This window comes from Salmo salar, chromosome 07, assembly GCF_965601325.2.
Source record: "Salmo salar chromosome 07, fSalSal1, whole genome shotgun sequence".
NCBI classification, from domain to species: domain Eukaryota; kingdom Metazoa; phylum Chordata; class Actinopteri; order Salmoniformes; family Salmonidae; genus Salmo; species Salmo salar.
The window spans coordinates 71058744-71074316 of record NC_138297.1 but is presented as its reverse complement, the minus strand read 5'-3'; the positions used below and the strand labels follow the sequence as shown (position 1 = coordinate 71074316).

The window sequence follows — 15573 nt, the reverse complement described above, 5'->3', positions numbered from 1 at the left end:
TCATTAGCAGTTGTGCAGGAGAGATACCTACTCCATCCAGGGGTGTGTTTCTGTACTCAAGGAGAGCTGTGTTAGGATCTCCGTTGCTGTCTCGTGCTTTTTTCAACAGGTTCTTCACAGTCTGAACTGCTCTCTCAGCTTGGCCGTTTGACTGTGGAAATCTAGGGCTCAACGTGACTCACCAACTGTCTTCTGTTGTCGGAGCACAAAACGTCGGTCACCCCATGCCTTGCTGAGATCGACTTTAGTGATGTAATGATGTGTTAACTTGTTGTTCCACTGAGCTTGGAGATTTCTGGGTATTTGTGAGTAGTAATCCACACATAGTATATATTCTGTGTCGTTGTAATGGAAGAGGTCCACTCCAACTTTGGCTCAAACTCTCTCTGGGACTGGATGAGATATGAGCGGTTCTCTTTGATTGTTGTTTTTTGTGTGTTGCAGACTGCACATTTTGTTACAACATCTTCAATCTGTTTAGCCTTGCCTGGCCAGAACAGAACATCCCTTGCTTGGTCCTTACATTTTTACGATTCCCATGTGTGCTTCATGGATTTTTTTTCCATCATTTATTCTCTCATTATCTGAGGAACAACAAGTTTTGAACTTTTGAACAGCAGTCCATCTGAGTATGTCAAGTCCTCTCTGAAGGTCTGGTAGTGCTGTATTTTCTTTGCAACTTTCCCTCTCGTGTCTGGCCATCCTTTTTTAACTGTTTCTGTGACCAGTTTTAACTCTTCATCTTCTGCTGTTGCTGTTTTGAATTGCTGCAGTTACTCTTCTGAAACATGAAGTTGATGAACGATGTAGTTTACATCCAGCTCACCATCTAGCAATTTCTCTCTCTGTTCCTTCAGGTATGCTCGGCTCAGTGCATCAGCGATCTGCATCTCGTTTTCCTGGTTTGTATGTCACATATAGGCTGTATCTCTTTAGTCTCATCAGCATTCTCTGCAGTCTGACTGGTGCTTTCTGGAGCGACTTCTTGAAGATTGTTTCCAAGGGTTTGTGGTCTGACTCCACCTGGATCTGGTTTCTATACAGGTATTGATGAAACTTCTTGCAGCTAAACACAATCGCCAGAAGCTCTTTCTCCATTTGAGCGTCTCTCTTTTGACAGTCCGTGAGGGATCTTGACTCATGTGTGATTGGCTGACCATCTTGCAGGATCACAGCTCCCAAGCCTTCTGAGCTTGCATCCACAGAGAGAGTCAGTGTTTTTTTTCTTCACGTCGTAGTACTTTAACACTGGCTTATTGCTGACGAGTGTTTTCAAGCTTCTGAAGCTCTGTTCCTGTGCAGACTCCCAGTGCCACTGAATGTCTCTTTCCAGCAGTTGTGTCAGTGGTGCGCTGACATCTGAGAGATACTGCAACATTCCCATGGAACCTCTGACGTGCATTGTCCTCTGGCTTGTATTTCTCGGACCTTCTGGGAGTCTGGTTTCAGGCCTTCTTTGATAAACACATGTCCACTGTAGCGAAATTCTTTTCATTCTGATTTTGCTCTTATCCTTATTCAGTTTCAAGTTGAGGCTTCTCAGTCTGACTGGTAGCTGTCTCAGTCTCCGGTCGTGCTGATCTGTGTCATCACCCCAGACAAGAATGTCATCCATGATGTTCACGACACCTTCCAGACCTTCCAAATGCTGTGCGAGGCACCTCTGGAACACCTCTGGAGCGGGACGCGATTCCGAACGGCAGCCTCTTGAATGAATACCTCCCAAACGGCGTATTGAACGTGCAGAGTCGGGAGCTCCCTTCATCCAGTTGGATTTGTCAGAATCCTTGGTTTGCATCAACTACTGAAAATACCTTGGCGTTAGGCATTTCAGCAACTATCTCTTCAGTGGTACGTAAAGGATCATGCTCTCTCTTGATCGCTTTGTTTAGATCCTGTGGTTCCATGCATACCCGTATTTACATTTTTTTGCTTGCTGATTGTCACCAAGCTGTTTCCCCATTCAGGAGGCTCAGTCTGCCTGACGACAACATCCATGTTTTCCATGCGGTTCAGTGTAATAAGCCTGTGTGTAGCTGGTGTAGAGGAGTCAGGCGCAGGACAGCAGATATGAGTAATAAACGTAATTTACTCAAACAATCAATAATACAACGCAATAATCTAGCCCACAATAACGGACCGTATTACATAACAAGCAATCACTCACAAACAAACATGGGGGAGAAGAGGGTTAAATAATTAACAAGTAATTGGGGGAATGAAACCAGGTGTGTAAGACAAGGACAAAACAAATGGAAAATGAAAAGTGGATCGGCGATGGCTAGAGGCCGGTGACGTCGACCGCCGAACGCCGCCCGAACAAGGAGAGGGACCGACTTCGGCGGAAGTCGTGACATTCAGTTCCTTTTCACGTTTTTCCTTTTAGTGCTACAGGCACTTTTCATGGGTGAGCGAACCACTGGTGTGACTTCTGGATCTATTTGTATATGATGAACTCCTGGAGCACATCCAGGTCCTGTGTATACATCTTCATATTCAAAATGGCCGTCTCTGTCTTTTGTTCAAGCTTGAATATTCTCTCTATTAATCCCATTTCTTCCAAGTATCTACAGGTGCATCTTGTTCTATCACTTGAAATTCCATTTCAAACACTTTCTCTTTGTATCGACGTTTGAGCGTTTTCTTGCCTTTTGTCTCCATCTGGTGGCCAGAATACATCACTAGCGTTCAGTTGGATTTTTGCATGGAATCGCCACTCACTTTCATTTCCAGCATTTTCAAGTCTCTCAAGGACAAGACACTACACTCAGCTCATGTATCCAGCTTAACAGGAAGTTTCTGATTGTTTATTTTCAGTGTTTCTGTCCACTGCTCTTTCTCAGTGTTTTTTTCTCATTGACATTCACTAGCTGAGCTGCACACTTTACCTTCACTCTGCTTCACTTCCATTGTCCCAATGTCCCAATGTTCCCATTTCCTGCTGTCCTCTCCCTGTCAATGTCGTGGATCCTCCGGTTTTCTGTCTGTGTGTGAGGAGCACATTTTGGCGTAGTGATTTTTTTCTGTGACATGCTTTTGCATACCGTATGCTGGACACTTGTTTGATTTGTGTTTGTACCCACAACGTGAGCATTCTCCCTATGACCTCTCTTTTACTAGCTGTTGCACGGTCTTTGTCTTTTTGCCATTTCTGTGTTTTCTTTTGCTTCTGCACCTTGTGAACGGTCACCTCGACTTCATCATGAAGCATTTTCTAGCTGGCTCATTTCAATAGCACGGAAAATGTATATTGCTCTAGCTAGTAGGAGATCTGGTTCTCTGAGTAATCTGCTTGGTCATGTTTCGATTCCATACGAAATTCTATCCCTTTGTCAATGACTCTGTAAGTTGTTGAAACTCAGTCTTTTGCTTTATGTTTTAGATCACATAAGCATCAATTGTTCTAAAAAAGATATGTCTCAGGTACGTCAGATTTGTTTCTTGACTCAGAGTAAGTTCGGGAAAAACTTTTTTTTTTTAATACATCCAAGTCAAAAGTATTGAATGCCTTGATTGCATCATCTCTGCCCATGTGGCACATTTAACTTTTTTTGGATTTCTCTGAGATGCCACTGGCTGATGATATACAGGTTGAATTTCTGGATCCACACTCTCCAATTTTCGGCTACATTTCTCTCTAGGTTCAGAGTAGTTGGTGGTCTCATTTGGGCTAAATTTCCCTCTAGGTTCAGAGTAGTTGGAGGTCTCATTTGGGATAGATTTCTCTCTAGGTTCAGAGTAGTTGGAGGTCTCATTTGGGATAGATTTCTCTCTAGGTTCAGAGTAGTTGGAGGTCTCATTTGGGATAGATTTCTCTCTAGGTTCAGAGTAGTTGGAGGTCTCATTTGGGATAGATTTCCCACTAGGTTCAGAGTAGTTGGAGGTGTCATTTGGGATAGATTTCTCTCTAGGTTCAGAGTAGTTGGAGGTCTCATTTGGGATAGATTTCTCTCTAGGTTCAGAGTAGTTGGAGATCTCATTTGGGATAGATTTCCCACTAGGTTCAGAGTAGTTGGAGGTCTCATTTGGGATAGATTTCTCTCTAGGTTCAGAGTAGTTGGAGATCTCATTTGGGATAGATTTCCCACTAGGTTCAGAGTAGTTGGAGATCTCATTTGGGATAGATTTCCCACTAGGTTCAGAGTAGTTGGAGGTCTCATTTGTTCCATGTTTCATAATGTTGAGCTTTCCTTGTATAACTTTTTAACTTCTGACACCATGTAATATAATAGCCTGCTGAGGCAGGACTGCGGGTAGAAGAACCACGTTTATCAGATGTCATGGGTCAAGTGCAAGTACAGATGATCACATGAAGTAATTAGTAACAGCGCCACCCTCAGGCGCTCCAGGTAAGTACATGTACATACATACATACATACATACATACATACATACCATTGAACTACCTTGTCGATGAAAACAGGAAGTAATGACATCGCACCTAAAAAAAAACAACATTTTTCGTAAAAACCAACAGTGCAGAGTAAAAATGTAGTGGTTGAAATGTTTCCAATACCATTTAGACAAATTGTGCATTAATAAATTGGCGATAGCCTGTATGCCCTCCCACCTCTGTTTTATGTCTAAGATAGCCTGCGAAAACCAGCATTGATAGAATGCAATAATTGACTAATATTTGCCATATTCTAATAATTCTCATGTGCCGACGTATCGCCAAGGTCCGTGGTCGCCATGGTGAACCTTGGAATAATTGGAATGGCGAAAACTTTCCAGCCAATCAGAAAAGCAAGGCGAAGCAATTCAGGCATTCTTGAAAGTCAGGACAATCCTTGTTCTGCAAAGAAACATTATTGTTATAGTTAAAAACATTTATATTGCAAGATGTAGGCATTTAGAATGAAATGTGGAGTGGAGCATTATAGTGCCCCTCTTACCTTCAAAATGATTCGGCAATCATCATTTATTCATTTATTCATTTATTCGAAGTTTCCATCATCATTTGTTGCAATAAAGAAAGTTTGACAGCAGAAAACAATCCACTCCTGTCAAATGGATAATTTTTTTTGTCAATCTTTACAAAAATTATCCTGTATGTAAAGTATAAGTAGTTTTCATATAGAAACGTCATATGTCCAAACTCAGAATCAAATATTCTTCCCCAAAAATAACATGGTTACTGTGGTAGAACGTTTATTTTGATTGGAGATTTTCTGCATTTATTAGAGTCCCATCAGGAAGCCTGGTTTCAGATGTGTCCATGTAAACAAGATTATTAGGGGATTTGTTACTTTTTCAAAGATTGAAAACTGTTTTAATCGAACTATTATATTAATCAGACTATCCACAATAACCGCATTACTGTGTGCATGTAACCCTACTCATTGCTTTTGTCTATTAAACCTGGGTCAATGGAAACCTGCCTGGTGTCTCTGAATAAAAATGTAGGATAAAGTCTGCTAGAATTTGTTAGAATTAACCTATAAAGCTTTTGTAGTTGTAGGCTAGATAATGTAGAGATGTGTTTCTCCATTTAGTAAGTGTATGTGATCTGGATAATCATGTTCTGTAGCCTATTGATCAGCAACTGATCATGGAGAGAAAGGTAGTGGCGTCAAATTCACCGACCTGCAGGGGAAGCCCACAGGGATCCCACCTTCTAATCTCCCAAATGGCATCTTATTAGTAGACCATTTTTATGCTATATATATATATATGTTTTTAAACCCTATCAAACCTTAACACTTACCTTAACCTTCACTTCAAAATGTGACAACTTCTACATTTGACAACTTCCAAATTTGCATTTGGAGCAACTTCCAAATTGTACGTTTGGACAAATGTGGATAAACGTCCAAATGGTAAAACCGTGAGATCATGTTGAGTTGAGAAGTGTTTAGCTCCGCCTTGCCTCTGCTGCTACTGTATAAAACCTGCCGTGTTAATATAGTGATAATGCCATACAGAGCGGTGTGCAGGCAGGCAGGGGACCTAACGGTGTAATGTGGTCGGGGGGAGGGTTGATCTATCGACTAAGATACCAAACGAGCGATTTGGACTTTAAAGAGTTGTTATGAATGCGGTCGGACAGACGAGGGTGACCGCGGTGTGACTTCCAGAGACGTCTTCACAGAAGAAGTTGTGCGCACACAGCGAGCTGCAGAAAATATACATTGGGCAATAAGGTAATTTAGAATGTCATGTGAATAAGTTATAAGTTATTTGGGGGGGAATTTAGTATAATTTGATGTATTTTAGACATGTTTATTGATGGCCTAGTCTACACTTCTATATACACGTTTTATTCCGGCCTAAAAATAGGAATTGCTTACAAAATGTTGTCATTTAGATATCCATGAAATGTATAATATGGTTATCATTTTAGATAAATGCTAAACCTAGTGTAATGTGAATTGAGAACCGTAACGCCAGGTAACCGCACACGGCGCTGTCCGTTGACGTTATTACTGACTTCAGTGTGGTGCGCGTGGCTACTATGTCCTCGTGAGTTTTTCGTTCATATTTGACGGTGTATTTATTTTAAATCCGCTTAACCTTTTTTTCCCCCCTTAAACTTCGTTTTGTGGGTTAGGTTGTCACTGTCCCGTACGAGACGATGTTTATTTTGGCGCTCTGCCTGTACCTCGGGAAGTTGGTGTCGTCCGGTGTCAGTTTGGAGTTCCGTTATCACAACACCGTGGAGGTGGAGAGATACCTGCGGGACGTTAACAACACCTTCCAGTTCACACACCTGCACAGTATCGGGAAATCTGTCGAAGGTGAGAACACAGACTATATGTTGTCTTGAAATGTAATATTGGAAATTGTAATTCACTATTTGATATGCCTCAGTTTAGATTAGATTTTGTCACCGGTGAGAGCCCAGGACAATTTCAACTTTAATAACAACATTTTGAAAGTGTGTGGAGCTCTTTGTAAGCACACTGGAGATTTATTTTGATGATATAGATTTATTATAGATTTATTTTGATGATATACCAGAACTTTTTTGGAATCATTCAGCAGTGTTTACCAGATTAAGTAAAATACCGTTGGAAATTAATGTGGACAATTTATATTCCTAAAATGTAATTTGAAAATGATGCTGTCGCTGCTTCCTGTTGACCAGACATATTGATAAATAGCCCAATGTCAAAATACAGTTTTAAAGTGTCCAAATCAATAACCAATGTGCATAAACGGTTAGTACATTTTATGTTTTCAGTATATCACTATCTACACATACAACAATAGTAATCATATTACTTCCATATATTTTTTGAATGGGGACCTTATAAACTGTACATGCATCCAAAAGCCCTGTTTTGTCAAGTCACTCATTGATTAGGGAGGGATATGCACTGTTGAAACTACCACAACTCAAAAAACACATGACAACTGGATATATATTTTACATCACTGGTTAGAGGACAACCAGCAGAAGAAGTCAGCTACATTTTGGAAATGTTGTTAACTATATTTGTAAGTCGCTCTGGATAAGAGCGTCTGCTAAATGACTTAAATGTAAATGTAAATATTGTGTTATGCCATTACATGTTATACAGATGTATGTAACAGGTTCATAGGCTGCGACGGAATCAGTCTTCCCCTCTCACAAGAGGACTCTTTGTAAACCGGGTCCCTGCCTGCCTGCCAGCCAGCGACTGCAGCTGGCAATTTAAATGCTCGTGAAGACTAGCCTAAACAGACTGTTAATATATCATCCTGACCACTGCTCCCAGCATCCTGCTCCCAGCCTCCCAGCGGCTAGTCCTCCCCCCCCCCAGCGGCTAGTCCTCCACCTCCCCAGCCTCCCAGCGGCTAGTCCTCCACCCCCCCAGCAGCTAGTCCTCCACCCTCCCAGCGGCTAGTCCTCCACCTCCCCAGCGGCTAGGCCTCCACCCCCCCAGCGGCTAGTCCTCCACCCCCCCCAGCGGCTAGGCCTCCACCCCCCCAGCGGCTAGTCCTCCACCCCCCCAGCGGCTAGTCCTCCACCTCCCCAGCGGCTAGTCCTCCACCCCCCCAGCGGCTAGTCCTCCACCTCCCCAGCTGATAGTCCTCCACCTCCCCAGCGGCTAGTCCTCCACCTCCCCAGCGGATAGTCCTCCACCTCCCCAGCGGCTAGTCCTCCACCTCCCCAGCGGCTAGTCCTCCACCTCCCCAGCGGATAGTCCTCCACCTCCCCAGCGGATAGTCCTCCACCTCCCCAGCGGATAGTCCTCCACCTCCCCAGCGGCTAGTCCTCCACCTCCCCAGCTGATAGTCCTCCACCTCCCCAGCGGCTAGTCCTCCACCTCCCCAGCTGATAGTCCTCCACCTCCCCAGCGGCTAGTCCTCCACCTCCCCAGCTGATAGTCCTCCACCTCCCCAGCGGATAGTCCTCCACCTCCCCAGCGGATAGTCCTCCACCTCCCCAGCGGATAGTCCTCCACCTCCCCAGCGGCTAGTCCTCCACCTCCCCAGCGGCTAGTCCTCCTTCTCCCCAGCGGATAGTCCTCCACCTCCCCAGCGGCTAGTCCTCCACCTCCCCAGCGGCTAGTCCTCCACCTCCCCAGCGGCTAGTCCTCCACCTCCCCAGCGGCTAGTCCTCCACCCCCCCAGCGGCTAGTCCTCCACCCCCCCAGCGGCTAGTCCTCCACCTCCCCAGCGGCTAGTCCTTCCACCTCCCCAGCGACCTGCTCCCTAGTCCTCCCTCTGGTCCTACTCCCTAGTCCTCCTACTCCCACGGAAGTGAGGAAGACATGTTGTGGATTTCAAAGAACAAGCCTGTCTAGAATGCAGGGTTTTTAACCATGGGTCTGGATGGATGCTTTCTGGACCCCAGAGACAATAGGACAGAGACTGCTCAATGGTCATCATGCCATGTCTGCAGTGGTGGCACCAGGAATTCTTCACTGGGCTAGCTATGGGGCAGCTTGGTAGTTGCATAGGGGTGCTTGCAACTCACGGTTACGGCCGCGAGTTGAGACGGTAGCAGAGTGATGTCGACCTTGACAACCACATAACGTGTATGCTGGCTTGCTGAGCAGTCGGAGCTGGTTCCTGACAACAGGGTTTTGAGAGAAATAAATGTGTCAACTCATCGCTATATACACTGAGTCTACAAAATATTAGGAACACCTGCTCTTTCCATGACATAAACTGACCAGGTGACAGTTATAGGATCCCTTATTGTTATCACCTGTTAAATCCGCTCCTCCCCTTCTACAGGGGCTGGTATCTAGACCCTGTAGATGAAGGGGAGGAGACCGGATAAAGAAGGATTTTTAAGCCTTGAGGCAATTGAGACATGGATTGTGTATATGTGCCATTCAGAGAATGGGCAAGATAAAATATTTATGTGCCTTTGACCGGAATGTGGTAGTAGGTGCCAGGCACACCGGTTTGTGTGTCAAGAACTACAAAGCTGCTGGTTATTTCACGCTCAGGTTTCCTGTATCTATCAAGAATGGTCCACCACCCAAAGGACATCCAGCCAACTTGACACAACTGTGGGAACAACTGGCGTCAACATGGGTCAGCATCCCTGTGGATGCTTTGGACACCTTGTAGAGTCCACGCCCCAAAGAATTGAGGCTGTTCTGAGGGCCAGCAACTCAAAATTAGGCAGATGTTCTTAATGTTTTGTACACTTAGTGTATATTGAAGGTCAGGATGCTATCGCAGCCCCTGTAGGTCAGGATGCTATCGCAGCCCCTGTAGGTCAGGATGCTATCGCAGCCCCTGTAGGTCAGGATGCTATCGCAGCCCCTGTAGGTCAGGATGCTATCGCAGCCCCTGTAGGTCAGGATGCTATCGCAGCCCCTGTAGGTCAGGATGCTATCGCAGCCCCTGTAGGCCAGGATGCTATCGCAGCCCCTGTAGGCCAGGATGCTATCGCAGCCCCTGTAGGTCAGGATGCTATGCTATAGTAGATGGTCATACATCAATACTAAGACCTCGGAGGAGGAGGAATGGGCTCCTCAGAATAATTGATCTTTCAACTGAGGAATTTGCACTTTTATGTGTTACAAGAAATCTATCACGAGTCCCAAATCGTTGACGTTATTGATTTTCATTTGAGTATTTCACTCTCAACCCATAACGGCTGAGTGGGGAAGAGGAATCAATGTGTTGTTGAGCCTGCATGTTATAATTCTATCCATACAGTATGGAGCTGAATCAGAAACCACATGACAAGGGAAGTACAGTCAGCACCATATATCACTGACATGTGGCACCACGGCATAATCATGGCCAGGGAATGTTCCAGAACACGTCACCTGACCAAGAGAAACTCTGGGCTAGAGCCAGGGAGTGTTCCAGAACACGTCACCTGACCAGGAGAAACTCTGGGCTAGAGCCAGGGAGTGTTCCAGAACACGTCACCTGACCAAGAGAAACTCTGGGCTAGAGCCAGGGAGTGTTCCAGAACACGTCACCTGACCAAGAGAAACTCTGGGCTAGAGCCAGGGAGTGTTCCAGAACACGTCACCTGACCAAGATAAACTCTGGGCTAGAGCCAGGGAGTGTTCCAGAACACGTCACCTGACCGGGAGAAACTCTGGGCTAGAGCCAGGGAGTGTTCCAGAACACGTCACCTGACCAGGAGAAACTCTGGACTAGAGCCAGGGAGTGTTCCAGAACACGTCACCTGACCAGGAGAAACTCTGGGCTAGAGCCAGGGAGTGTTCCAGAACACGTCACCTGACCAGGAGAAACTCTGGGCTAGAGCCAGGGAGTGTTCCAGAACACGTCACCTGACCAAGATAAACTCTGGGCCCTATAATGTAAGAACCAACCGACGGCCCATCCAGTCTCTTGGGTGTTAGCATACTGTATGTGCATACAGTGAAGCTCCAGAGGGAAGTGTGGTCCTGCTCTGTGGGTTCTGCCCAAACTGGACTAGAGGAATGTAACGCACCTCTCCTCTGAGTTTTGGCACCGCTGCGTCCCAAATGGAGTCCTATTCCCTATGTAGTGCACTACTTTTGACCTGAGCCCTATGTGCACTACATAGAGAATAGGGTATAATTTGGGACATAGTCTTCCTCTTACAGAGTGTCACGGATACTTAGGGCAGGAGGAAAGAGCAGAGTCAAATGCAGGAGACTATTGTCCAATAGTGCCGAAGTTTATTCACACCCAAAACACTCGGTGGTCAAAAGGCACAGGGAGCGTATTCACACCCAAAACACTCGGTGGTCAAAAGGCACAGGGAGCGTATTCACACCCAAAACACTCGGTGGTCAAAAGGCACAGGGAGCGTATTCACACCCAAAACACTCGGTGGTCAAAAGGCACAGGGAGCGCACAATGCCCCAAAAGGGAAAACAGGTAATTCCACCAATGAAGAAAAATAGACACGGGGCGCAGCCCGGCAACAATAAATAATCCAATATAATACGCTGGAGGAAAACCCAGCAACAGCGTCAACCACCACTGCCCGCTGACAAACAATTAATCCCGCACAAAAAACAAACCCAAAGGAACAAACGAAATCCCCCCCCCCACTAATGACAGAAAAGGAAACGGGTGCGGACCTAGACAGACAAAACTCAACGAACACAGAAACATAGATCGGTGGCATCTAGTAGACCGGCGACGACGACCGCCGAGCGCGGGCCGAGGCGGGGCACCATTTTCTGTGGATACTGTGACACAGAGGCCCTATGCAGCTGGGCTGTACCACAATGCTGTCTGATGAAGACCTGTTTGGCTGAACAGCGTTGTAGTAGGTGACCTGCTGTAATATAACATGCTGATCAGCTCCTACCTGTATTTCTTTGTAAATATGTTTTTGTAGATAGTTCACTAAAGCTGATCTGCCTCATACTGGCTGATTGTGTTGTTTTTGTAGATAGTTCACTAAAGCTGATCTGCCTCATACTGGCTGAGTTGTTTTTGGGGCTGTACCATCACACACCGCTGGCTCCTCCTCCCCCTGGTCTACCACTACCACACAGAGGGGCAGGCTGGGTTGGTACCACACCCCTGGTTCTGGAGGCTGGGTTGGTGCCACACCCCTGGTTCTGGAGGCTGGGTTGGTGCCACACCCCTGGTTCTGAAGGCTGGGTTGATACTACACCCCTGGTTCTGGAGGCTGGGTTGGTGCCACACCCCTGGTTCTGGAGGCTGGGTTGGTACCGCACCCCTGGTTCTGGAGGCTGGGTTGGTTCCACACCCCTGGTTCTGAAGGCTGGGTTGATACTACACCCCTGGTTCTGGAGGCTGGGTTGGTACCACACCCCTGGTTCTGGAGGCTGGGTTGGTGCCGCACCCCTGGTTCTGGTGGCTGGGTTGGTTCCACACCCCTGGTTCTGGAGGCTGGGTTGATACTACACCCCTGGTTCTGGAGAATGGGTTGGTGCCACACCCCTGGTTCTGGAGGCTGGGTTGGTACCGCACCCCTGGTTCTGGAGGCTGGGTTGGTACCGCACCCCTGGTTCTGGAGGCTGGGTTGGTACCACACCCCTGGTTCTGGAGGCTCGGTTGATGCCGCACCCCTGGTTCTGTGATGTGGCTGATTGTAGTTTTACCACATATACACCCATGTGGATTATTACAGTACATTCTGAGAGTATTCAGACCCTTTCACTTTTTCCACATTTTGTTATGTTACAGCCTTATTCTAAAATGGATTAAATAGTTTTTTCCCCTCATCAATCTACACACAATACCCCATAATGACAAAGCAAAAACAGGTTTTTAGAAATGTTGGCAAATGTATTACAAATATTTTTAAAACTATCACATTTACATAAGTATTCAGACCCTTCACTCAGTACTTTGGTGAAGAACCTTTGGCAGCAATTACAGCATCGAGTCTTCTTGGGTATGACGCTACAAGCTTGGTACACCTGTATTTGGGGAGTTTCTCCCATTCTTCTCTGCAGATCCTCTCATGCTCTGTCAGGTTGGATGGGGAGCGTCACTGCACAGCTATTTTCGGGTCTCTCCAGAGATGTTTGATCGGGTTTAAGTCCGGGCTCTGACTGGGTCACTCAAGGAAATTCAGAGACTTGTCCCAAAGCCCCTCCTGTGTTGTCTTGGCTATGGGCTTAGGGTCGTTGTCCTGTTGGAAGGTGAACCTTCGCCCCAGTCTGAGGTCCTGAGTGCTCTGGAGCAGGTTTTCATCAAGGATCTCTCTATTTTGCTCCATTCATCAATCTCTCGATCCTGACTATTCTCCTAGTCCCTGCTGCTGAAAAACATCCCCACAAGCTGATGCTGCCACCACCATGCTTCACCGTAGGGATGGTGCCAATTTTCCTCCAGATGTAACGCTTGACATTCAGACCAAAGAGTTTAATCTTGTAGAATTTTATTTCTCATGGTCTGAGAGTCCTTTAGGTGCCTTTTGGCAAACTCCAAGCAGGTTGTCATGTGCTTTTTTTTTAAAATGAGGAGTGACTTCTATTTGGCCACTCTACCATAAAGGCCTGATTGGTGGAGAGCTGCAAAGATGGTTCTCCCATCTCCACAGAGGAGCTCTGTCAGAATGACCATCGGGTTCTCGGTCAACTCCCTGACCAAGACCCTTCTCCCCTGACAGTAATCTGACCGTGCTCTGAGATGCGCTGTCAACTGTGGGACCTTAAATAGACGTGTGTGTGTGTGTGTGTGTGTGTGCCTTTCTAAATCATGCCCAATCAATAGAATTTACCAAAGGTGGACTCCAATCAAGTTGTAGAAACATCTCACGGATGATCAAAGGAAACAGGATGCACCTGAACTAAATTGAGTCTCATAGCAAAGGGTCTGAATGCTTATGTAATTAAGGTATTTCGGTTTTTAATTTGTAATACATTTGCAAAAATGTTTAAACCTGTTTTCACTTTGTCATTATGGGGTATTGTGTGTAGATTGAGGATTATTTGTTTTAATCCATTTTAGAATAAGGCAGTAACGTAACAACATGGAAAAAGGGAAGGGGCTTCTGCTGCAAAGTTACAGTTAGATATTCCTGTCTGTTGGTGTTGTAGAGAGATACAGGAGATATTCCTGTCTGTTGGTGTTGTAGAGATACAGGAGATATTCCTGTCTGTTGGTGTTGTAGATACAGGAGATATTCCTGCCTGTTGGTGTTGTAGAGATACAGGAGATATTCCTGTCTGTTGGTGTTGTAGAGATACAGGAGATATTCCTGTCTGTTGGTGTTGTAGAGAGATACAGGAGATATTCCTGTCTGTTGGTGTTGTAGAGATACAGGAGATATTCCTGTCTGTTGGTGTTGTAGAGATACAGGAGATATTCCTCCATGTTGGTGTTGTAGATACAGGAGATATTCCTCCATGTTGGTGTTGTAGAGATACAGGAGATATTCCTGCCTGTTGGCGTTGTAGAGAGATACAGGAGATATTCCTGTCTGTTGGTGTTGTAGAGAGATACAGGAGATATTCCTGTCTGTTGGTGTTGTAGAGATACAGGAGATATTCCTGTCTGTTGGTGTTGTAGAGAGATACAGGAGATATTCCTGCCTGTTGGTGTTGTAGAGATACAGGAGATATTCCTCATGTTGGTGTTGTAGAGAGATACAGGAGATAGTCCTGTCTGTTGGTGTTGTAGAGCGATACAGGAGATATTCCTGTCTGTTGGTGTTGTAGAGATACAGGAGATATACCTCATGTTGGTGTTGTAGAGATACAGGAGATATTCCTGTCTGTTGGTGTTGTAGAGATACAGGAGATATTCCTCATGTTGGTGATGTAGAGAGATACAGGAGATATTCCTCATGTTGGTGTTGTAGAGATACAGGAGATATTCCTCATGTTGGTGTTGTAGAGAGATACAGGAGATATTCCTGCCTGTTGGTGTTGTAGAGATACAGGAGATATACCTCATGTTGGTGTTGTAGAGATACAGGAGATATTCCTGTCTGTTGGTGTTGTAGAGAGATACAGGAGATATTCCTCCATGTTGGTGTTGTAGAGATACAGGAGATATTCCTGTCTGTTGGTGTTGTAGAGATACAGGAGATATTCCTGCCTGTTGGTGTTGTAGAGATACAGGAGATATTCCTGTCTGTTGGTGTTGTAGAGATACAGGAGATATTCCTGCATGTTGGTGTTGTAGAGAGATACAGGAGATATTCCTGTCTGTTGGTGTTGTAGAGATACAGGAGATATTCCTGCCTGTTGGTGTTGTAGAGATACAGGAGATATTCCTGTCTGTTGGTGTTGTAGAGATACAGGAGATATTCCTGCCTGTTGGTGTTGTAGAGATACAGGAGATATTCCTCATGTTGGTGTTGTAGAGATACAGGAGATATTCCTGTCTGTTGGTGTTGTAGAGAGATATTCCTGTCTGTTGGTGTTGTAGAGAGATAAAGGATATATTCCTGTCTGTTGGTGTTGTAGAGATACAGGAGATATTCCTGTCTGTTGGTGTTGTAGATACAGGAGATATTCCTGCCTGTTGGTGTTGTAGAGATACAGGAGATATTCCTGCCTGTTGGTGTTGTAGAGATACAGGAGATATTCCTGTCTGTTGGTGTTGTAGAGATACAGGAGATATTCCTCATGTTGGTGTTGTAGAGATACAGGAGATATTCCTGTCTGTTGGTGTTGTAGAGAGATATTCCTGTCTGTTGGTGTTGTAGAGAGATACAGGAGATATTCCTGTCTGTTGGTGTTG

The 15573-nt window shown here is 45.5% G+C and overlaps 1 protein-coding gene across 1 annotated transcript in view; it reads left to right on the top strand.

The window, feature by feature from the left end:
- The first annotated feature begins 5891 nt into the window (after positions 1-5891).
- Positions 5892-15573, top strand: part of LOC123743798 (carboxypeptidase M) — a 126683-nt gene continuing 117001 nt past the window's right edge. Inside the window, exons 1-2 of the mRNA XM_082978030.1 lie at positions 5892-6143; positions 6551-6737. Of these exons, the coding sequence (XP_082834156.1) occupies positions 6575-6737 (163 nt within the window). The 5' untranslated portion in view covers positions 5892-6143; positions 6551-6574. The remainder of the gene's footprint in view (positions 6144-6550; positions 6738-15573) is intronic.